The following is a 23,075-nucleotide window of genomic DNA, read 5'->3' on the forward strand; positions in this document are numbered from 1 at the left end:
GATGAAGGAACCTAGTCTGCAGTCGAACTTTTAGCTCACAAAAGAACTTAGTAAGCTCGGGCCTTTAAAGAAAAACCCTCGTGTGTTACTGTGATGGATTGACAACTATATAATGTATGTTTTGTTTTCGGCACGTGTCCACTGAGTACTCCTGTACTCAGCCCTGCATGTAATTATAAATGTGCAGGTTGAACGTCAAGAGGATGGAGTGATGATCGGAATAATCAAGTTGATCTCCCAACTATTCGTGTCTTCATACACGAAGTCGTTTAGCAAGGACTTATTCCGCCGTGCTTTTGTGCTTTTAGAATTGTAGAACCTCACCATTAACTCTGATTTATTTCAAGATCATGTAATAAAATACTTGGCTTCGATGATATCAATCGACATTGGCCTTTGTGCAAATTCTCAAGTTCTAGCCCTTTTCTTTCCCCCGCTTCTTTAATCCCTCTCATTAGTCGCGGTTTACCCGCTTTCTCTATCCTTAGCAAAATGCGGTCGTGACATGTTTATTTATTCAAATTATATGATGTTTTCCTCTTTATATGTATATCTTATTCAAATTGTATGAACTATTTATTTATTCAAACTATATGATGTTTTCCTCTTTGATTCTTAGTCGCATCCTTTATGTGTATATCTTATTATGAATTATGATTAACACAAACTCTTTACTTCTTAGTCGCACATCTCCACTTTGTCATTTGTTTTATTTGATTTTATTTCACTCATACAAAAAATAAAAACTGTATACAATCGTTTTGTTAGATATGACATGTTTTATTTAAAGTGAGTTGATAAAAGTACATTTCTCTTTATTAGTTTTTTTTTTAATATTTTAATCTACTTACCTTAAAATTTATCTCTATTATTTGAAAATGTTATATATCCCGTGCATAGTACGAGTGATAATGCTAGTTGTGTCAAAATAGGGTCAAACGACGGAATCGTCAATTTTGGACCGATTGTAATTCGAGTTGAAATGTTCGGGATTCAAACTTCAAAACATAATGTTTGAAACTAAAATCGTAAAATAACTAGGTCTTGCATGACCAATTTTGAGTATTACTCAAATGAAAATATGGATTAGTTTTGCTGGAACAAGGGAATCGAAAAATGGAGGATTGTGTGGTTTCCTGCAATTTCCGCTCTTATAATTATCAACTCGATTCGACCGCACACACCCTAATGAAAATCATCAGTTTAGCTTTAGCACCAAAACCTTGGAAACAAATGCAGAACATTTGCTCCTTTGATCAATAATCCCGAAATCCTGTTCATGGTGGTGGACTAACTCGGCCTTCAATCCAATCTATCAGCGGTATTCAGCTCCAATTTCATTCCCTAAACCTGGATTTTCGCTTGTCAATCAATTGAGAAAATCCCTAAAATTGCGTCATCAATTTTACCCTAAGAATGAGCAGCGGGCCGAAGAAGAGGAATTTTCAGATTGAAGCTTTCAAGCACAAAGTGGTGGTGGATCCCAAGTATGCCGAAAAGACTTGGAAGGTTTTAGAGGATGCTATTAAAGAGATTTACAATCATAACGCTAGCGGGCTTAGTTTTGAAGAACTATACAGGTTTGTTTTTGCTGTTTCTTCCCCCAATTTCGCCAAGTTTCTTTTTTAAGTCATTTTTTACGGTTTCGTTTGTAGCTTCAATTGTCTGCATATACTTGTTGTATTTCTACTTTGCTTTATATTGATGGATGATTCTGTAGCTGATTTGATTTGGTATTCATTCGAACCTGTTTTACCGCCATTTCTATGGAAGTAATGGTAGCTGATTAATGTTTTCATGTGCTGGGATAAGGATTACCTTCTTTCCTTTTACCTTATTATCACATTAAACAATGTTATCTTCAAGTGGAATTCCATGGTGCATAGTTTACACTTACTTGATGTGAAATTATCCGATTTTACACTGATCGAGGATTTCGTAGTGAATGTGTATGTATACAAAACTGTATCGACGAATTTTGTTTAAGGGTTTAAATAGAATTTGCACATGTTATGGTATCATGGATGGCTTGTCCTCTGTTTTTATTATTACAACAACACTAATCTCTATGGAATGGGAAGAACATTGCTTCTGAATATGTATGTATAGTAAACCGTCTCGATGAAGACTTTGTTTCAGTTAATTGATCCCTCTGCAATCCTACTTTGTCTCCATTATGCTCATGTAGAAAAGAAAGCACAAGGTCATTTGAGTTGTGGAATGTTAAAAGAGTCTATACGCAAATCTATCATAAGAGTTTGAACGAGGAGAATTAGATATGTTGAACATATGTTTTACGAAGAGAAACTTCCTTTTATATGCTGTGTCGTGTGTAGAGGTACGTTTTCCGGAAAAGAAAAAGTAGAAGCTTTGATTCTGAACATATGTTTCTTTTGGTTGAAGCAAATCCTTACTTGAGTATGAAACAATTAATTTTTTTCCCAAATCTCATATTCCTACTGTAACATATTGGGTCTCTAATTTGAATTTCTGTTCATCCAGAAATGCTTACAATATGGTATTACATAAATTCGGGGAGAAGCTATATTCTGGACTTGTGTCGACAATGACACTCCATCTTCAGTCAATGTCCAAATCTATAGAAGATGCCCAAGGTGCTTCGTTCCTGGATGAACTTAATGCCAAATGGAACGATCACAATAAAGCATTGCAAATGATCCGTGACATACTAATGTATATGGACAGGACATTCATCCCAAGCACCCATAAGACCCCTGTTCATGAGCTCGGGCTAAACCTCTGGAGGGACTATGTCATTCACTCTAGTAAAATCCAGTCAAGGCTTTTAAACACCATTCTTGAACTGATACAGAGGGAACGCACAGGTGAAGTCATCAACAGAGGGCTTATGAGAAACATTATCAAAATGCTAATGGATTTGGGACCTTCAGTCTACCAAGAAGATTTTGAGAAACCATTTCTTAACGTTTCTGCTGATTACTATCGGGCAGAATCTCAGGAATATATTGAGTGTTGTGATTGTGCGGACTACCTGAAGAAAGCTGAAAGGCGTTTAAATGAAGAGATTGACAGGGTATCACATTACTTAGACACAAAGACTGAACCTAAGATAACCAATGTTGTAGAAAAGGAGATGATAGCCAACCATATGCTTAGATTGGTTCATATGGAGAACTCAGGGCTGGTAAAGATGCTTCTGGATGATAAATCTGAAGACTTGGCAAGGATGTACAACTTATTCCGTCGTGTTTCAGATGGCCTCTCCACAATTAGGGATGTTATGACGTCCCACATCAGAGATACAGGCAAACAGCTTGTTACTGATCCAGAGAAATCGAAGAATCCAGTGGAGTTTGTTGAGACACTCCTTGAGAAAAGGGATAAGTATGATAAAATCATAAGCTCGGCATTCAGCAATGACAAGACATTCCAGAATGCCTTGAGTTCTTCATTTGAGTATTTCATCAATTTAAATCCTCGTTCTCCGGAGTACATATCTTTGTTTGTGGATGATAAGCTACGCAAAGGGCTGAAGGGAGTGAAAGACGAGGATGTTGAGCTTATTCTTGATAAGGTGATGATATTGTTCCGTTACCTTCAGGAGAAAGATGTTTTTGAGAAATACTACAAACAGCACTTGGCAAAGAGGCTCCTGTCTGGAAAAACAGTATCGGATGATGCAGAAAGAAGTCTCATTGTCAAACTTAAGACTGAATGTGGGTATCAGTTTACATCAAAATTGGAAGGGATGTTTACAGATATGAAGACGTCTCAGGACACTATGCAAGGGTTTTATGCTGCCTGCGGTGCTGAGCTGGGGAATGGCCCGACATTAGTCGTCCAAGTTTTGACTACTGGGTCGTGGCCTACTCAATCCACCAACACTTGCAACCTTCCAGCTGAGCTGTCAACTCTCTGCGAGAAGTTTCGGTCATATTACCTGGGGACTCATACAGGTAGGAGATTGACCTGGCAGACAAATATGGGAACAGCTGATCTGAGAGCAACCTTTGGGAATGTACACAAGTATGAGTTGAATGTTTCGACTTATCAAATGTGTGTTTTAATGCTGTTCAACAATACCGAACATCTTAGCTACAAGGAGATTGAGCAGGCCACAGAGATTCCATCTTCTGACTTGAAACGGTGCCTGCAGTCCTTAGCTTGCGTAAAAGGGAAAAATGTGCTTCGTAAAGAGCCCATGAGCAAGGATATCGGAGAGGATGATGCATTTTCTGTTAATGACAATTTCACCAGCAAACTTCGAAAGGTTAAAATAGGAACTGTGATTGCACAAAAAGAATCTGAGCCAGAGAAGCAAGAGACAAGGCAGAGGGTGGAGGAAGATAGGAAGCCCCAGATTGAGGCTGCAATAGTCAGAATCATGAAATCGAGGAGGGTACTGGATCATAATAATATCATTGCTGAGGTGACAAAACAATTGCAGTCACGGTTCCTGGCCAACCCCGGGGAGATCAAGAAACGAATTGAATCCCTTATAGAGCGAGATTTCTTGGAAAGGGATAATGCTGATAGACGATTATACCGGTATCTTGCGTGAAATTTTTCTCCAGTATTTCCAGGTTAGCTTTTGCCATGAAAGTGCTACTGGTTGACAGTCTAGACAAGTTTATTTCTGAAAGATGCAATTTTTCTTTGAGTGAAACTATTATCTCTTCTTGCAATGGTCACTATTCAATTCCACCCTTTGTAACATCATTTGCGTATTACCTACAGCTATGAATTCACTCTCTCTTCGTGCAATGTGCTATACTCGCATCTCAATCTCATACATTTTTTGGTAGCATAAGTTTTCTCTAACAAGATCTTTTATTCTAGTCATTAAAGTTTCATAAATGCAGTAAATAGGAAGAAAATATAGAAATGTGACCAGGAATCCTGTGATGAAAACGTGTAAATGTTTGTCTTCACTAACTTTTATTCGGTTCTGAAGCATATTTCCTTGTTCTCAACAAATGTCAAACGAGAGACACAAGAAACCCAAAGTGAATTAATTTGAATTATTTTCTTTTCCTAATTTTTTCATTTTCTTCAAATCTTTCTTGATACATTCCAGTAATGTTCCTCCTTTTGTCTCCCTCACCTGCTTCTAACAACAGCAATCCCATTGAAAACACAAATATCACACTACAACACTTTCAGGCAATGTCGGCCCGAGTCACTGCGCAGAGACCGTCCTCATCTTCATCATAAACCACTGACTGTACTTCAATGGAGTTTCAGGTTGGTTTGACGTTTGCATATACCAATATCCTCTGTAAACATGTTCATAGGTTGTTTTGTGTTGGTGGTTTTGCTGTGTTGGTTATTGAGAAGGAGTGTTTTGAATAGAGCTAAATCTGGAACATCAGATTTTGATCCAACAGTAGCTTGTCAAACTATACTGTTTACAGAATATACAACTACTACTCCATCTGTCTTATTAAAAATGAAACATTTCTTTGTATGGAAACAATATTTCTTACTTTATTCTCTCTTCATTAATTTCTAAAATAACACTACATAAAATCTCATGCCAAAAATTAAATGTTTCATCTTTAATGTTTTCGTTTATATATATATTTGAGTCATAAGCAATATATATTCATATGAAAAACCAAAATTTACACGCTAAATTCTTTAAAAAGTTTGAGAGAAATTATTCACAATTTTTTATTTGATTCTTTTGGAGGAATGAGATAGGTACAGTGTGTGCAGTGTAGATTACGTGCTACAATTGATGCACACATACTCTTAGGTCATGTTTGATAGGGGTGATAACTCATCTAGGAATAGAATTTTATGAACAATTTTTGTTCTATAAAATTTAATCTCTACCAAACATGCTATTATAGACTGGGGAATGGAAATTGTTACGTAGAAAATTGAGTTGTACAAAATTGTTTTGTGGATAATGATATTCACTCGAATTAAACAAAAAAAGCTTTAAAATGCCCATTTTATAAATATGTTGTGGTTAAATTTTTCAGAAAGTTCACCAATCAAATCTATATGGAGTATTTATCCAAAGTGGATATGCCCAAGATTTACGGTTTGAGCGGTTAACCGTGGAACGTTATGGTTCCGAACTAGAATTGTGAGATTTAAATGGAACCGAAACCGTCACTTTTGCAACCGTGGGCCGGTTCAGTTCTAAAATTCCGAAACCGAAACCGTGCTGGAAGGTTTTGGGCGGCTCTAAACCAAAACTGCGAAAATCGATCCAGAACCCAAAAAAACAGCCAAAAAATTGGTAGTTCAGAACCAAAAAAACCTCCGGTTTGAAACTGAAACTGGCGGTTTTGGAACAGGAACCCTAACCGGGAAACACCCTCGCGTTTCGGTTCCGGTACGAAAATTTCTGTAACCGCCGATTTCGGAACTGTGGGCATTTCGAACTTCTAAAGAGATTTGTAAGTTCTTTTATTCAATACAATTTGAGTTGCAATTCTCCTTTTGGGTTTTTTTTTTGTTTCATTAGAAAATGAATGACTCTTGTTAATGTTTCTTTTTTAATGGCATTCATGTTACATAACAAATATTTGGTTTGACCATTATTATTTACTGAGTTCAATTTCTTGCGTTTGGTTTGACTTTTAGGTAATTCAAGTTTCCTCTTTTATTAAACAACCAACTCTTGTTTTGTAACATGCCAAGCTTGGGTAGTTACCAAAACTAAAGGAATGACTTTTAATTAAGCGAGCCAGAGCAATTAATGCGGGCCTTGCAGAAATAATAAAGGGCACACCAAATAATAGAAATGAATTGCAGTGATATATGTAATCCTCTTAAAAGGCAAATCAACACCTCTTGTTTGAAAAGTTTGCCTTCTAATCCTATTAAAAGACAAATAAAAAATAGTGAGTTTGATATTTACTATTTTTCAAATTTAGAATTCATTAAAAAGGTAAATAAAAAATATATCTTTCACAATTTATTTCTTTTTCATTGAAGATGTTCTAGCACCCTTAATTTTGTATATAATCTTGAAGATGTTCTACCATTGCAACCAAAGCCACAAATCAAGATGCATCATAATCATCACGTTAACGAATGAGTGGACTACAATGGGAGAAATGCACTTTTTACATTATCACCAATCCAAATGTAGACTAAATGCACTTTTCCCCCCGTCACCATCTTATTTAGGTATGTGGTATTTTCTCAATTATATATTGTCTTTTGTCTTGCTGTAACGTTATTTCCTTTGTCTGCGAATATGAGTTCCATTTTTTTATTTTAGTCCATCACAATTAGGAGTTTCAAGGGTTTCATATCCTATTAACTCATTTCACTCACATTTTATTTAAAATTAATATATATAAGTGAGACCATTAATTTTTTCTACCTACTTTTCTTAACATGTATTAAAATTCGTACAGCCAAGAATTGAGACTTCTAATAACGGACGGAGTTAATATTTAACTGTCAAATTTTCTTGATATATTCCATTATCTACCTTAAAACATAAGTCCCTACCTGTGGACCAACTAAAAAGCACACCAATTTTCTCCATCAACAAAAACCAATCAAATGAAGGCGATGGCAATATCTATACAATATAAAAAAGAGGAGTTTTGGGGGTATTTAGGAAAACAAGGGGAATTTTGAGGGTATTTAGATAAATAATTTATAATTCAATTGTAATCATTTTTTAAAACTCGTAATGGTAATCATTTTTTCATTTAACACAAATTTGAAATCCATAATTGTAGGAATAGAATCTAACTAATTTATATATCCCACGTTTCTTTTTATTAGTGGAGATTAGTTTCCCATGTTTTATTAATAGAGTATATACGTGAGTGAGTGGGAGGTTAGCTACAAATGAATATACTTTAAAAAGCATTTGTATAATTTGAGCGTGTGAAGAAGCCGCTGGAGAAGGCTCTAGCAAATGATGAATTGACTATTGAGAATATACATTCAGTTGAAGTTGATGGATCAGGCTCTCAAGTCCCTGATATGATTAAGATTTTGACTGAGTTCTTTGGGATGGCGTACAATGAATGCAAATGAATGTGTTGCCAAAGGTTGTGCTTTACAATGTGCTATCAAAGTTCGGGAATTACATATGCATTTTCATTAATTCAATTTAAGATTCAGGCAACATAATCATCAAATCAAACCTTCATATAATGCAGCAAAACTAATGTGAATCTTATAGATTGAAGACTCATGAACTTGCCTCGGACTTATTCTTGTAAATAAACTCAACAAATGAACAAGATAACCCAAGAAATGGAACAAAAAAAATGGATAAAAGGATAGATGATGGATAAGTGTTATGATTTAGGTGAAGAACAAGAAAGAAATTCCAAAGGCACTTTCACATACAAACATCTAATGGCTCCACAAACTAGCAACACAAGAACTAGCAAGCATACCTTTACAATCAACCTTAGCCCGGCAAATGATTGAATGCAACCCGAAGGAATTTGATAAGTCTTCAAAAGATGAAGAAGGTGAGCTCTCAAATATGGAGAAATGGTCTCTTACAAATATTCAAAAGCTGAGAATGAAAACCCTAAAAAGAGTATTTATACTAAAACAAAAGTAATAGGGAAAATAGTCTTCTAAAGCTTCAAAAAACGACATTTTCGGCCAAAACGCCCGCCCGGGCATTTTGGGACCTTTCCCGGGCGTTTTGGGACCTTGCCCGGGCGTTTCTTCTGTCGCCGGGCGTTTATCTTGCCCGGCCGGGCGGTTTTCGCCCGGCCACGGTTAGTTCCTCGGCAGCTCTGCGCGACTTTCGTCAAACGGCCATATCTCTCTCATCTGAACTCCGTTTGGGGCGTGTGAGGTACCCACGCGAAGGTATTTCGACGATGAAGATGATGGTGGTCTTGGATCAGAATTTGGACATCGTCTCAGTAGGCAGATTGGTGTTTGAACAGACCCCCAGTTCCGATTTGGTACGGGGTAGAGCCGAATTTGGTGTATTGCTCTCGAGACACCCGGGTCTTCCTTCTGGGCCTCCTCTTCGAGTCTTAATCTTGTTATGAACAGGCCTAAGGACTCTAGCATCTTCCTACTCATCTTCCTCGTCCTCTTTTGGTGTACGTCCTTGAGCGGGCTCGATGCATGATGCGTGTCGGTTGGGTTCGCATCAAAACAGACCTTTTTCTTCTTTTTATTTTATTTTTTCATTTATTGGGATTTTGATTAGTAAAAGTTGTTTTGTGCATTGTTATTTATAGAGAGTTGATTTTTGCCAAAGTGACTTCGATTGAATTGACTCTGTCTATGTTTATGTTAATTAGCATTTGCAGGAAGAAGAGAAGACTAATTTCTTTTTATTATCATGAAATTGCCGATTGAAAATTGAATGCACAATAATGGTGAATTTTTTTTTCATCAAATGTATTTTAATGTTAGTTGAATTAAAAGTGAAAACTAACGGCATGTATAAATTCATTATTAAAATTGTGATCAAGTGGAGCCTCTAAATTTGTGGAGAATTGAAGTTTTAGTTTATATTTATAATAATGATTAGGTTGATTTTAATTTTATACTCCCTCTGTTCGCAAATAGGAGTCCCGGTTGAGTTGGGTGCGGGTTTTAAGAAAAGTTTGAGTGTAATAATCAAAGTGTGGGATAGTGGAATTTGAGACCCATTTATATTATTATTTACTTTATTCTTTGGAATAATGAAATCTAACATTAAGAGAGAGTGTGAGAAATTGCAATCAAAGTGGATTAAAATTAATTGCAGCTTCTAAACCAAGGGAATAGTGGGGTCATTTTTTATACTCCCAAGATAAATGGTCTAACCGGGATTCCTAATGGCGGATGGATGAAAATGATCAACCGGGACTCCTATTCGCGGACGGAGGGAGTAGTTAATATAGTGTGTAAAGAAGTTTTAAAAATAATGAGTAATTATTTATAGTGTTTAATTCTTCACCATATATTTTTATCTTCCTACTCCATGATTTAATGTTTAAACATTATATTATGTGATTTGTTTCAAATTTATTATGTTTCAATATTGATTTGTATAGATTTTTTATTTTCATATAAATATGAAACTGTAACTTATATTGTTCATTATTAATATTGATTCAAATTTTGTTCAATTAATTTAACATTAAAAATTAATGTTTTAAAAATATATTAATCTGTGTATAGCACAAGTGTGATACTAGTTATATGTAAACAACACACTTCTAGTAGATCAACTTTTATTCCTCGATGTTACTTTATACAAGGGTAGTTGGCAGTTTAGTTATGACTTGGGAATTATTCAATTATTGGCGTATCCTGTGGGGATTATCATATATTCATCTCACAATTATGAAAATAATTCTTAATCTTTAGTCGGATTAGGTGATCCATTTTTAGTGGTGGACGCAGAAAATTTATTTAGTAGGGGCTTTAATGTAAGTGATGATTTCTTCGTCGCGGGGTAGATGTTGCATTTAGATGATGAAATGAGATTCTAGAGATGTTTTGTGTGTGAAGTGAAGAGAGAAAATATATATTTTTTCATATTAATAAGAGAAAGAATTTTTTAAAAAAAATTATAACATCTTTTATAGGACAAACAAAAAATAAAAGTGTGACATTTACTTTGAAATAGGAGTGTATCATATTATAAAAATCTCAAGCGCAACGACTATAAAAATGAACATAGAAACTAAAACAACACATATATACCTAGCTAAAATGAAACGATCGATGTTATAATTATATTGTTTTACTCGAACTATGGCAACTAAAATAATGTGTGTTCTCACTGACTGAAACTATTTCCGAATGTGTTCGGTATTCATTCTTTGAAAAACTTCGACCCAACAATTCAAACTCAAATCAATAGTTTCTCAATAAACAAAAAAAGTCCTATAAATTACACTACAATTTCAATAACAATTATTTTTACACTCTTATTATTAATTTCACCTAATAAAGTATTACATGAAGAATTTTAGAAAAACAAACTTTTGTATGATTAAATTGAACAGGAAAATACAATGCTCGAGGAGTAAAAGTTATAGGGACTATGTATATACGGAAGAGAATACGTATGGATTATAGATTTATACTCCTCCGGTTCCATAGTAATAGAGTCATTTTGTCATTTTAATACGTTCCATGGTAATAGAGTCATTTTTCTTTTTAGTAAAAGTCAACACATTTCCACACCTGCATTACTCTCTCTTTGTCTCTCTACCTTTTTTCATTTTCTACTTTATTCTCCCTTGTATAACTCACCTAACACAATTTTTCTTAATCTTCGTGCCGAAAAGAAATGCCTCTATTACTATGTAAAGTATATTACTAGGACAGTATATCATTTTAAGCAGTAGTAATTTTCAAAAACAAAAAATACCTACACCAACGCATAACCAAACAGTAAATAGCACATAAAAGGAGGCCAGATTCCAGAATATCTTTTTTATAATAATAATATTATATTATTATTACTATATACTCCCTCCGTCTCGGCTAAGATGACACATTCCTTAGCCGACACGAGGTTTTAGGAGTAATTGGTTAATGTGTTTAATTGGAGAGAGAAAATGTGGGTGAAAGTATTAAAATAAAGAGAGAAAGAAAGGTGAATATTTTAATAGGGGTGGAAAAAAGTGGTTGAGTGTATTAATTGGAGAGAGAGTTTCTAAAAAAGGAAAACGTGTCATCTTGATTGGGATAAACTAAAAAGGAAAACGTGTCATTTGTAGTATTAACTGCCTTCTTCTTTCTTAATCTATGACCTCCAATCCGCCATTGTTGTTTTCTTCATTTGTTTCAGAATTTTAAATTCAGCCCCTCCTATCATTTAAATTTCAATACTTTAGTCTTCACAGATATTGATTTTGTGAGGGCTGAACAAGGTAGTTTTCAAATATTTAAAAAAATTCCAAAGTAAAAAAAAAAAAAAACTTTTGGGTAGGACTGTCCGCCAATGTCCATTTTTATTGTTGGGTTACAAACATCCCATATCCGATGAATGAGAAAAGTTTGTAGCTACTAATTAGTATGAAGTCTTTTAGTAATGATCTAAAAACAAATCCATGCCGACGGACTTAACACGAAACGAACAATATCAAATTAATATGCAGTCGACAATCCTAACAAGTGGATTAGAGCTATGGTGTCTTGGGTCAGGTCCCGGATGATCCACGTTCGAGTTGAGCCCATGATGACTCAAGTTCAAGTCGTGCCCCCGTAATGTCTCGATGTGGTCTCAGTTTGAGGGGAGGTTTGTTGGGTTGCAAACTTTAGACCATATTGGAGAATGAAACATGCCTGACCAAACCTACAACTTTTCCTACACCACCCCTTACTCCACTTCTCACAAACATAAAATATGATAGTGGGCCTATATTTCATGTTTGTGAGGGGTGGAGTAGGGGGTCGTGTAGGAAAAGTTGTAGGTGATCCAATCCGGACCTAAAGCGGACAATATCAAACTGATGTACAGTCGACGGTCCTAACAACTATCCATCTTGTGGTCGATGCATGTGTGCTTCTCTAGACCGCTTCTACTCTCCCCCTTTTTCTCCCACGGTTGTTGGTCAAACAACTTGTTGGTCTCCCCTTTTGTAGACCCGCCATGTCATATCACAATCAACTCTTAGTGTACCACTAATATTTCACTTAGGAGTTGTTCGCTGTATCTGATATAGCCAGATTTGGGCCTTTTTCTGCTCCAATTCTGACGTTCGCTTTATCTGATTAAATTCTACATGGCCCTAGAAAACAAGCAGGCCCGCACTGTTCCTTTGTGAATTGTCAAAATTTCAAATCGTGTTGTTGAGGTGGTTTTAAATTCTCGGAGTACCATGAACATCCAGAATTGCACACAAGATTACAATTACACCCTCCTCATTTTTTAATCTTCCCCAATATTCACTTTACCTAAATTTCTCTCTATCGCGTAATCTCTCAGCCCTAGGCAACCTGTTCTCCGCCTTGCACGACTGGATTACCAAATTGCGTCGATCTCTTCCCGGCGAGGTGAGTGTTGGTGGTCGATTAGCAGAATCCTCACCTCGACGCAGACCACGTTTAACTGATTCGTGACATTACACTGATTTGAGAATAAAAATCTGAACTTGAAGTTGAAACTTCAATTGAGGGAGTGGCATTTTGGGTGTGTTGGGATTTGAGGATTGTTGAATTCTGGTGGTTTGCTTGCAGGGAGGTATCTTACTTTGATTTTGAGATACATGTCAGTAAAGGGTTTTATTTGTATCATACTATAGAATTTGGGTCATAGCTGAAGAATATGAAGTATCTGAAATTTGGGATTTTTTGGGAGGGAGGGTTGGTTTTAATTGAAAATTGAGATCTCATTGTATGAAATTTGGGTCCTTGTTCAAGATGGGTTTGATCTAACATCTTTTCTCCCTCAATTTTGGATGTTGTTTGGGTCACGACGCTCGATGCTCGATGCTCGATTAGAAGCAGAATTTTATGTTCAAAAGCTTTGGGAACACTGTTATTTGGTTTTGCAGGCATCATTAATTTTGCAAATTGAAATAAGGGTATTTAGGTCAGAACACCCCATCTTTAATTAAGAAAATAATTTATATATTTCCAATACTAAAGACAATTCTGGAACACCGAACGCTGGTTTACAGAATCATTTAGGTGGGCCCTACCATTACAAATGAGACCAGGATTAATTTCTTAGCTTTTCATATGAAGAAAAGCGAACGCCTCCTTAATGTTTGGAAGATAGGTACATTACAGAGAGGGCAACCATTTATTTACTAATGACATATGTTCTTTGCTAAAAAATTAACAAGAAGGGAATACTTAAGTATACAAGATCTTGATTTGGCATATAGGTTGATCATGTGAGCTTTGCCTGCTGTTTGCATTTAAGCTAAGCTTGCTGTCATCATGGCTGTGATGGGCCGTCTTCTCGTCTGTGCATCTCCCGCAACTCCAACAGCTTTCTGACTCTTGCAGCCTGAGAGAAAACTCGGCCAAATCTTTGGCATTTCACGGAAGGAGGCAGTTTTCGCGTTCAAGCCGGATTTCTCTATACACGGCATCAGGATGGTGGAGGACGCGTCGTCTGAGTCTGAGAAATCTGCAGCGCTGGCAGTGACAACGCTCCACTCTATGCCCGGAGCATGATAGCATGTTGTGGGTTCAAAAGGGTTGTCGATGTAGAAGCTCTCGATTTCAAACAAATCTGAGCTTGCATCGCTGTCAGTGTCGTTGTGCGTTTCGCTTGAAGTTGAAGGGATTTTGAAGTCCTCTTCCCAAGTGAGGATGGCTAGGCTTGAGGCCGCGTTGAAGCAGTTGTTCCCTTTTATGGGGATTGGGGAGCCAAATTGGGCTCTCCTGCTTTTGTTTCCTGGTTTTGATCTTCCACTCATGGTCAAGCATGAGCAGTTCCAGCCAATGCTGGCAAGCAAGCTCTTCTTGCTTGGCTTCTCTGGTTCGAGTGGCGGATGTTCCTTGACCGCAGTTTGGACAACTTCTTTCTTTAGCTTCTGAGGGTGATGGTGATTGGGAAAACTCTTGGTGCGGATTTTGGGAGTATGGCTCAGCCCCTCGTTGAAGTAGTTCCATGCATCGAATACGTCGATTTCTTTCTCTTGCCGTGCGTTCTTGGTAAGTGAAAGGCGATCGGGGGCGAACGAGGCTGCCCTACTAGTGCTGTTTTTTATAATTTTGGAGTGAGGCAGAGCCAGAGATTGCACTGGCATCAACATTTTTGTACAAGTTTGTTCAAGTGATAAAAGACTTATGGAAAAGGCAGTATTTATGGAAGGGGAAAGGAAACCATGCTGGCTCAATAGGAAAATAAGGAAAGTGACTAGATTGACTGCATTGCTGTCATTTAACTGGAAATAGTAATGTATTGGAGTTTTGGCTGATTTATACATCTTGGTTTGATGTTGATGGTTGGGCCTAACCAAGAGACAAGAGTACAATAAAGTTCCCTTCAACAGTAGTAGCATTGCTTTTCCCTTCACATATTTTTGGTCAATAAATCTCAGCCAAGTATTATACATCATTCATCAATATTCTCCAGCTACCATTTTCAAACATCAATTCCTGTCCAAACACGCACACACACACACCATCATTCGTCTTTTTCAACAACTCTGCCAAACTCATTGTATAGACAACCCTGCTGTGCTGTATTAGAGCATCCACAATAGAGTGGACATTTTAGCCGGACACTTTTACGTTTTTTGTCTATAGTCACTTTTTATTTGTGCACGGCCACAAAAAAAAGTTTCCGCAGCAATAGTGGACACTTTTGTTAGCTACATTTCACTTTATTTTTATTCTTTGTATATTTTATTTCAATTAGAATTTACCACAAATTACATAATTGTTATTCCTAAAACATGTAGACATCAACAACAGCCTCTTCTCTACAAGGTTGATATCGATCCTTTGAGTATGTGATCCTCTTGAAATGAGGCAAGCAAAGACTCCAGAAAGTCATCCTCATTTTGCTGAAACAAAACATAAAATTTATATGTATATAAATTCCAAAGTATCTACAATAAAATAGATTGAAGTGATTAAAGGAGAAAAAAACATACCTCATGAGCAGGAGTAACAGCATTCATTTTATATGTGCCAAAATCTAGAGAGTTGGCAAAACCTTCCTGCTAGTTACATCAAATGAAGAATAATTAGATAAGTGAATAAGCAGAAAAAGTTTATTAAACCAACGTTCTGCAGCAAATCCTTCATCTTCTATTATCATATTGTGCAATATGATACATGCTACCATAATATTCGCGACATCATCTTCGTGTCAAACTCGTGCCGGGCAGCGTAGAATGGCCCATCGCGCTTGGAGCACACCAAAAGTTCGCTCAACATTTTTCCTAGCGGCCTCTTGTTTTCGCGCAAAATATTGTCTCTTCACTCTAACCGGTTGGCGAAGTGTCTTGACGAATACGGGCCAACGAGGGTATATTCCATCTGCCAAATAGTATCCCCTGCGATACTACTTGCCATTTGCTACAAAACTGATCTCTGGACCCTCTCCCCAAGCACTCATCATTGAAGATAGGCAACGATTGCAGAACGTTGATGTCGTTGTTCAAACCTGCAACACCGAAATACGCATGCCAGATCCGCAAACGGTAGTCAGCAACGGCTTCGAGCATTATCGAAGGATGTTTCTGCTTGAAACCGGTAGTGAACTGGTCTTTCCACGCCACCGGGCAGTTTTTCCACTCCCAATGCATGCAATCAATACTGCCCATCATCCCGGGGAAACTGTGCACCGCACCGTGCATATCTAGCAGTCTCTGGCACTCATCAGGGGTTGGCTTTCGTAGGAACTCCGGACCAAAGACTTCCCGAATGCCCTTACAAAACTGCCGGAGCACATTTAGACTAGTCGTCTCACCCATCTGTAGGTATTCGTCGAACATATCAGCCGGTCCGGCATAGGCAAGTTGCCTTATTGCAGAGGTGCATTTCGCAAAGTAGACAATCCGATCCGGCCAGTGCAATCACTCCGGAGCGTGAAGCACTCGTACCGGTCCGCCAATGTCGTCGCTATATGGGTAAAGAGCGGTCGCGACATTCTGAAACGCCGACGAAAAATCTCAGCCGGGTAACGAGGGTCAGCGCTAAAGTAGTCGGCCATAAACCGCTCAGCCGCTCCGACATGGTCTCGTGGGATTGTCCGACGATGACGAATCTCACGAGGGATCGCCGCCACCGCCGCCACCGCCGCCGCCTCATCCTCCTCGTCGGCCTCCCTCTGCACCTCTTGAATCAAATAATCCCATGCTTCATTCCACAAATCATACATAATTGAAAAAATTTTAGAGATAGAAAATTTGGATAGAAAGTGAAATGGGTGTGAAGATGTGTGTGGAGAGAAGATGAAAATGGGAGGAATATTTATAAAAAAACCATTACAAATTCGAAAAAAAAAAAAAAAAAAATTAAACCGGCGACCGCCGCGCCGGTTTCGCCGCACAATAGATAGGCGCGGCGGCCGCCGCGCTTCTCTCTCCAGCGGCTCGTCCTCGCCGCATTCGGGGCAATTGCCCTTCCGCCCCAGCAAATCCGTCCGCCTCCGGGGCGAACGCGTCCTCCGCTATAGCCCGCCGCGGCTAAGTCGCAAACGGGGCGGCCGGCGCGCCGCTCCTATAGTGGATGCTCTTAGAATTTATCAGTAGAATTTACATGTCACCAACAATCTTAACTTACTATACTTGTTGTTTCTCACATTTTCTTTCACTCTAACAAATGGAGTAAATCTTTATTTTGCTATTTTGGGAACGTCGTCCCATTTACCTTTTTCTAGTCCAAGTAATCGGACCCCATCATTCACCTTAATTATTACACTCACATTCCAGGATAAACCTATATATAAAAGTAGGGTCTACATTTCATTAAATTATTTTCCCATTTTCACAAAGTCAAACAATTTATTAAATACCGTGCAGAGTCAAAATGAGATTATAAATGGCAGACGGACGAAGTACATTAATATTATTATTTATACTGATGTTGCACATAATTTTATGCAATACACCTTTTGTCCCATAGAAATAGGCAATTTATAATTTACACGAGTTTTAATGTGTAATTGTTAAAATAAAAGAGGAGAAAAAATAGTTGAAATTGTGTAAGTGGATGAGGGGCATATAAATAACAAAGTATAAAAGAAAGGGGAAAAGGTTACCATAAATTGACCGAGACTCCTAATAGCAGACGAATGGAGTATTTGACAAGTGGAACTCAAAAAAGTCACGTTCCACCTATATATAAATATGCATGAAAACTAATGGATGTAAGATCTAAATTCTAATTATAAATTATGAAAAAGAATTCAAAATATTTTGAACCTTTCCTAAATGTTATTGAATCTACTAGGAGTAATATATGCGTAAAGCGTACAAATATGAATGCATTTAATTTAAAACTTCTTACATTTTTTTTGTACTAAGTATAAAAAATTGAAAATAATTACTTATATGTTAACAAAATTTAAGTTAATAGCCATACTTTATTATTTATGTAGTCCACGCGTGATATTATATACACAAAAATGTATATTCCATATAAATATAAAAGTTTGGCTATTAATTTAAATTTTTGTTAAGATATTATTAATCATTTTCAGTTTTTTCTATTTTTTAATAGCATATATATAAGAAATTTTTAAAATAATAAAATAAAATACTAGCAAAAGACATGTATTGTGCAATAAAATACTCCTTCCGTCCCACAAAAGATGTCACACTTGGGAGACGATACGAGATTTTAGGAGGTTTTAATTTATGCGTTAAATGGTGAGAGAAAATATAATTTTTATATTTACGTGAGAGTTAAAATTTTCCAAATATAAAAATATAATATTTTTTTGAGACAAATTATAAAGGAAAGTGTGACATTTTGTGGGAAGGAGAGAGTACTCTACAAGATTGAAGTGCTAGAATCTACATTGAAGGATGCCCTTTAATTCTTTACCGTCTCTGTTTCTTTTTTCCACCGAACAAGGGAGACTGCTTCACCAAATCTTACTCACTACCCGTCTGCAAATGTTGCTTCTTCGTCGCCTGTAAAAACCTAATATTCTATGTTCGATTGCTCTTTTCTTGATGTAAGATAACGTCTTCTTCATTCTGTATTTTCAACCAGGTAATTGATTCATGGTATTATTATTTTGATTTAGTATAAATTGGTTTGGTTTGATTTGTAATGGGTAATCAAATTAGAGGTATTTTCATCTAGGTAATCGATTCATGGTACTATTTTGAGTGTCTAGGTCATGTTGATTTAGAATAAAATGGCTTCTATTGTATAAATATCTTATGGTTCCTCTATAATATTTCCAACAGGGAGATTGAAGTTTGGGAATGAAGGAAAATAGTCAGATTATATTTGGGTGAATGAATTTCAGACTGGAAAAGGCGAGGAACCTCTAATTTCTGGAAAGATGGAGGTACACATTCATTCTCGAACCTCTTATTGTGTTTCCGCTAGTAAAATTGAAAGTAGGAAGAGAAACAAATCGAAAGAAGAAGAGATGAACACTAGTAAAAAAAGGAAAGATAGGATAGAAGGTATTAGTGAAGAACATAACTTGTACATCCTAGCCCTTCCGTCTCAATCGTCCGAGAGCAGACATGTATCGAAAGTGAATAAGAGGATAGAAAGCTTTAGTAAGGAAGTCCCCAAACATTTGGAAAAGGACAAACATGAAATTGTTATTTCCCCTTATTTTAAGGAAAAAGAACAAGTTTTTGGTGATCAATTGGAAGATATTTCCCCTTATTTTAAGGAAAAAGAACAAGTTTTAGGTGATCAATTGGAAAATTCTGGCGGTGCAGTTAAGTGTTCCTTTGATGATATGCTCTCAAGATTTATGTATACAAATGGCAAACTGCACAACTCTCCTGCCAAGTCTTCTTTAAGTGAGATAGAGCATGTTCAAGGAGCAAGAATTGTTTCACCTTATTTTGCAAAGCAATCAGAGAGTGTTACTCTGAGGAAAGGAGCTAGAATTGTTTCACCTTATTTCGAAAAACAATCAAAGAATGTTCCTCGGAGGAAAGGAGCTAGAATTGTTTCACCTTATTTCGAAAAACAATCAAAGAGTGTTCTTCGGAGGAAAGGAGCTAGAATTGTTTCACCTTATTTCGCAAAGCAATCAAAGAGTGTTCCTCAGAGGATAGGAGCTAGAGTTGTTTCACCTTATTTTGCAAAGAAATTTCTTGTATCTCCTTGCCCATTTCACAAGGCACTTGCAGCCCAAAAGGCTAGAAAAAGACTTCAAAGAAAAGCAGCTGCTACCCTCACTGCTGCACAGAAACGGGATGAAGCTTATGAAAGAAAAACTCCAGAAAACACTTGGACTCCTCCTCGTTCGCCCTTTCATCTCATGCAAGAAGATCATGTTTTTGATCCTTGGAGGGTATTAGTTATTTGTATGCTTCTTAACCTAACTACCGGAGTACAGGTTAGGCATCTATTCGTTGGAATGTAAAATTATTATTTAACCAGTCTGCACAACACTAACTCGTGCACACCATTACCATCTTCTGAATATTTTTCTTGATTTGTATGTAGGCTAGAAGGGTATTGCCAGACTTATTTCAAATTTGTCCAGATGCCAAGACTGCAATGACGGTTAATGTGGACTATGTTGCTGATCTAATACACAGCTTAGGTTTGCAAAAGAAGAGAGCAGTCATGATTCAGCGATTATCTGCACAATATGTGACTGAAAGTTGGACCCATGTAACACAATTGATTGGTGTTGGCAAGTATGTTGCTCTTCTCTTTCAAACATGTTTATTCGATAGACATTGTTGAGAGTGGTTCGTAACATGTGGTTGCTATCAGGTATGCAGCTGATGCTTATGCAATATTTTGTACTGGAAAGTGGGAACGCGTCAAACCAGTCGATCATATGCTGGTAAAATACTGGGAATTTCTCAGTAAGTTATATGCAAATCCGGTTCCTCAAGCTGCTCCTACTGTTTAAAAGTTTAAACTACTTTCCCATAGAATTATACTTACACCTATATTCCTTTTTTTGTTCCTACTAATTAACCAATGAAGATATAATATATATGCATGTTTTTATTGATCCCAGATTGAATGATTATTTCAATGACTGAGGTCACTGTCTAATTTTGTTATTCAATCTACAATTTCTTTCTTCTTTCTTATTTTTAACTCTATTACCTTTGACAATGGACTTGAATCTCACTAGTTGTTCCCACTTTTTTATTTAGGATAATAAAGTTTGGTCAAATTCTGATCTACCCAACCTTTGAAATTGGAAGATTAAATAACGAAGTTTTGATTCTTCTCAATTATCTCATTCATGCACAAAATGTCGTTTTTCTTTTGGTAATTATCAAGGATATCCATCGACGGGCCCAATGCCTATTTATTGTGCGGATTTGTAGACACCTCGATTGGTGTGGGGGGGAGGAGGACAACAGTCACAAGGATTTAAGGCTGCTCCATACCCAAAGGGTAGGATTGATTCCCTCACCATTTGGTTAAGGATGAACAAATCTCATGTCATTCGGCCACACCACTTAGGTTGAAAAATGTCAAAATGATGTTCGAAACGACGTGTTTTATTAAAATAAATATTTTTTTTTCTTATACATACCTTTATTTTCTTATTTCTGTTCTTATTTTATTGGAATATTGTCATTTTTAACATCAACAATAGACGACGATTTGTGCATGGATGAAACAATTGAGAAAAATTGAAACATCGTGATTTAATATTCCAATTTCAAAGGATATGAAATAGCCTAATCTTTCACCAAACATCATGATTTAATATTAAACTGGTATACTTAGAGATTCATATACTTGTGGATTCAAATCTCACTGTTGTTCACGCGCATGGATACTAGATTAGATGTTTATTTCTCGTTTGGGTTATTTCATTATTGTACCATTTTGTAATTATTGATCTAATTCAATATTTACTTGTTATGGTTTTACCATATTCATTAAAACTTATCAAACTTGTATCAAACCTTTTCAATTGATATAAATTTTATCCTCCAAGCTTTATGGGTGCAGTTGCGGCATTGACCGTGGAGGGTGAGAGATAGTAGATGGGTAATGCGAGAGAACAAATTAGAGAATATGTTATAAAAACTAGAGATGCATATGGAGGTTATGAGTAGACGCAATATCGACAATAACAGCGTCATAACTTCTATTCCATCTGTCCCACAATATGCACTTTTTAATTTTGGAAAACTTTTCTCACTAATTAGGTGGTATCTATTCTTAAGTAACAATATTTTAATTACTTTTTTTACTACCTCTCTTAATTTACCAATTTTGTATTAAAATTTATGCTGAACCCAAAATGCATGTTTTTTTAGGACTGAGGGAGTATTAATAACATGTTTCATCCTTTAGATAATTTTCTCGGCAAATTTAATAAATGAACTCCATAATTAAATTCAATTCAATTTAGATAACAAAGAATGGATCTAAAATTATCGAAAGGAGTTCATTTTAATAACAAAGAATGGATAAAAAAGAATGGTCTAAAATTTAATTTTGTTTGAGTAATAAGAAAATTTTAAAAGAGTTAAAGGTCAAAATTGGTTCTAAATATATGACCATTTTACCTTTTTGGTCATAAACTTTATCTTTTGGATTTTTTGGTCTTGCACATATGAAAATTTGATCATTTTGGTTCTCCGTCAATAGTTCCGTTAATTTTTAACGGTTAATGCGTTTGTCCAATTTTGACCAGATTAGAATCTTTTTAAGTCACTAATTAAGTCTCTATCTCTCTATTTATACATGTGACATTTAAGAACCGTGGCTATGTCAATAAAAAATGTTCAAGAGTTTGCGTAAATTTTTCTGATCAAATCTTGTCCAAGATACACATTTCTAAAACACATGATTCTTGATTAAAACACAAATCACTAATCAATAAAATCATTTTGCAGAAGCTGAAAAAGCCAAAATGGGCAGTTCATTGAACAACAAAACATCACAAAGATTAAGAAATCAATGTTAAAATCAACAGTTTCGCAGCCAAATATCCAGTGCTATTTATTCTAGATAGAACAATTTCCTATCACAAAACACTAAAAATCGAAATTAATCGTATCAGAGTCAAAATCAAGGCGATTCCTTCTTGTCAGCATCATCCGATTTCTCTTCCTCCTCTAGTTGCTTCATCACCGCCTCCTCCACATCGAGCAGCGGTGCATAGTAATCGGAATGCGCCTCTATACACTTCCTCAACGCCGAAGTCGCCTGAATGCATTTCTCCACAATATCCTCTTTGTTCTTCTCCCCTTCCTCCAAGCACTTCACTGAATCCATGAAAGTCTCTCTGCACCCGCCCGCTTTCATGAACAAGTAGAATCCGCACTCGCCTTCTTCTTCCTCCTCTCCTAATCCATCGCCACCGATCCCTTCTTTGGCCGAATCGTCCGATAATTTCTCATTTGGGGAATTTTCCTCGGTTTTGGTAGATCAGGGGATTCTCGAATTATGGATTCAGGGTGGGGTGCATGATCGGATTCGAGTTTGGGTAGATCAGTTTGGGGTGAATTTGAAGGAGACGTCGGGTGGGTGGATGCGGTGGAGATGGAGCTAGGGTTTGCTTGTGAAAGCACTGCCATGGC

General features: G+C 36.6%; 4 protein-coding genes across 8 annotated transcripts; 2 read left to right on the forward strand and 2 right to left on the reverse strand.

Moving 5' to 3' along the window:
• The first annotated feature begins 1,111 nt into the window (after positions 1-1,111).
• On the forward strand, positions 1,112-5,416 carry LOC125215169 (cullin-3A-like). Of its 3 annotated transcripts, none has more exons than XM_048116504.1 (3): positions 1,112-1,580; positions 2,503-4,565; positions 5,103-5,416. In XM_048116504.1, exons 1-2 carry the CDS (start codon positions 1,417-1,419, stop codon positions 4,541-4,543), a joined length of 2,205 nt encoding a protein of 734 aa, XP_047972461.1. In that variant the 5' UTR covers positions 1,112-1,416; the 3' UTR covers positions 4,544-4,565; positions 5,103-5,416. The 3 variants fall into 3 exon arrangements, with proteins under 3 accessions (XP_047972461.1, XP_047972460.1, XP_047972459.1); XM_048116503.1 differs by having other exon boundaries at positions 5,146-5,416; XM_048116502.1 differs by lacking the exon at positions 5,103-5,416 and having other exon boundaries at positions 1,113-1,580; positions 2,503-4,746.
• Positions 5,417-13,499: 8,083 nt separating this feature from the next.
• On the reverse strand, positions 13,500-14,768 carry LOC125215887 (protein PHYTOCHROME KINASE SUBSTRATE 1-like). Its single transcript, XM_048117468.1, has one exon. The coding sequence runs from the start codon at positions 14,658-14,660 to the stop codon at positions 13,815-13,817; it is 846 nt and encodes a 281-aa protein (XP_047973425.1). The 5' UTR covers positions 14,661-14,768; the 3' UTR covers positions 13,500-13,814.
• Positions 14,769-15,332: 564 nt separating this feature from the next.
• Positions 15,333-16,738, reverse strand: LOC125210574. Its single transcript, XM_048110112.1, has 5 exons — positions 16,461-16,738; positions 16,109-16,380; positions 15,924-16,021; positions 15,507-15,572; positions 15,333-15,416 (listed from the first exon to the last, which is right to left on the reverse strand). Exons 1-5 carry the CDS (start codon positions 16,736-16,738, stop codon positions 15,333-15,335), a joined length of 798 nt encoding a protein of 265 aa, XP_047966069.1.
• Positions 16,739-18,383: 1,645 nt separating this feature from the next.
• On the forward strand, positions 18,384-20,577 carry LOC125216551 (methyl-CpG-binding domain protein 4-like protein). 3 transcript variants are annotated; one of them, XM_048118296.1, is made up of 5 exons: positions 18,390-18,579; positions 18,780-18,883; positions 19,682-19,900; positions 20,011-20,207; positions 20,287-20,577. In XM_048118296.1, the coding sequence occupies exons 2-5, from the start codon at positions 18,878-18,880 to the stop codon at positions 20,426-20,428; spliced, it is 564 nt and encodes a 187-aa protein (XP_047974253.1). In that variant the 5' UTR covers positions 18,390-18,579; positions 18,780-18,877; the 3' UTR covers positions 20,429-20,577. The 3 variants fall into 3 exon arrangements, with proteins under 3 accessions (XP_047974251.1, XP_047974253.1, XP_047974252.1); XM_048118294.1 differs by having other exon boundaries at positions 18,384-18,579; positions 18,780-19,900; XM_048118295.1 differs by having other exon boundaries at positions 18,393-18,499; positions 18,780-19,900.
• The last annotated feature ends 2,498 nt before the right edge of the window (positions 20,578-23,075 follow it).

The sequence above is a fragment of the Salvia hispanica genome, chromosome 3 (genome assembly GCF_023119035.1).
Source record: "Salvia hispanica cultivar TCC Black 2014 chromosome 3, UniMelb_Shisp_WGS_1.0, whole genome shotgun sequence".
NCBI lineage: Eukaryota > Viridiplantae > Streptophyta > Magnoliopsida > Lamiales > Lamiaceae > Salvia > Salvia hispanica.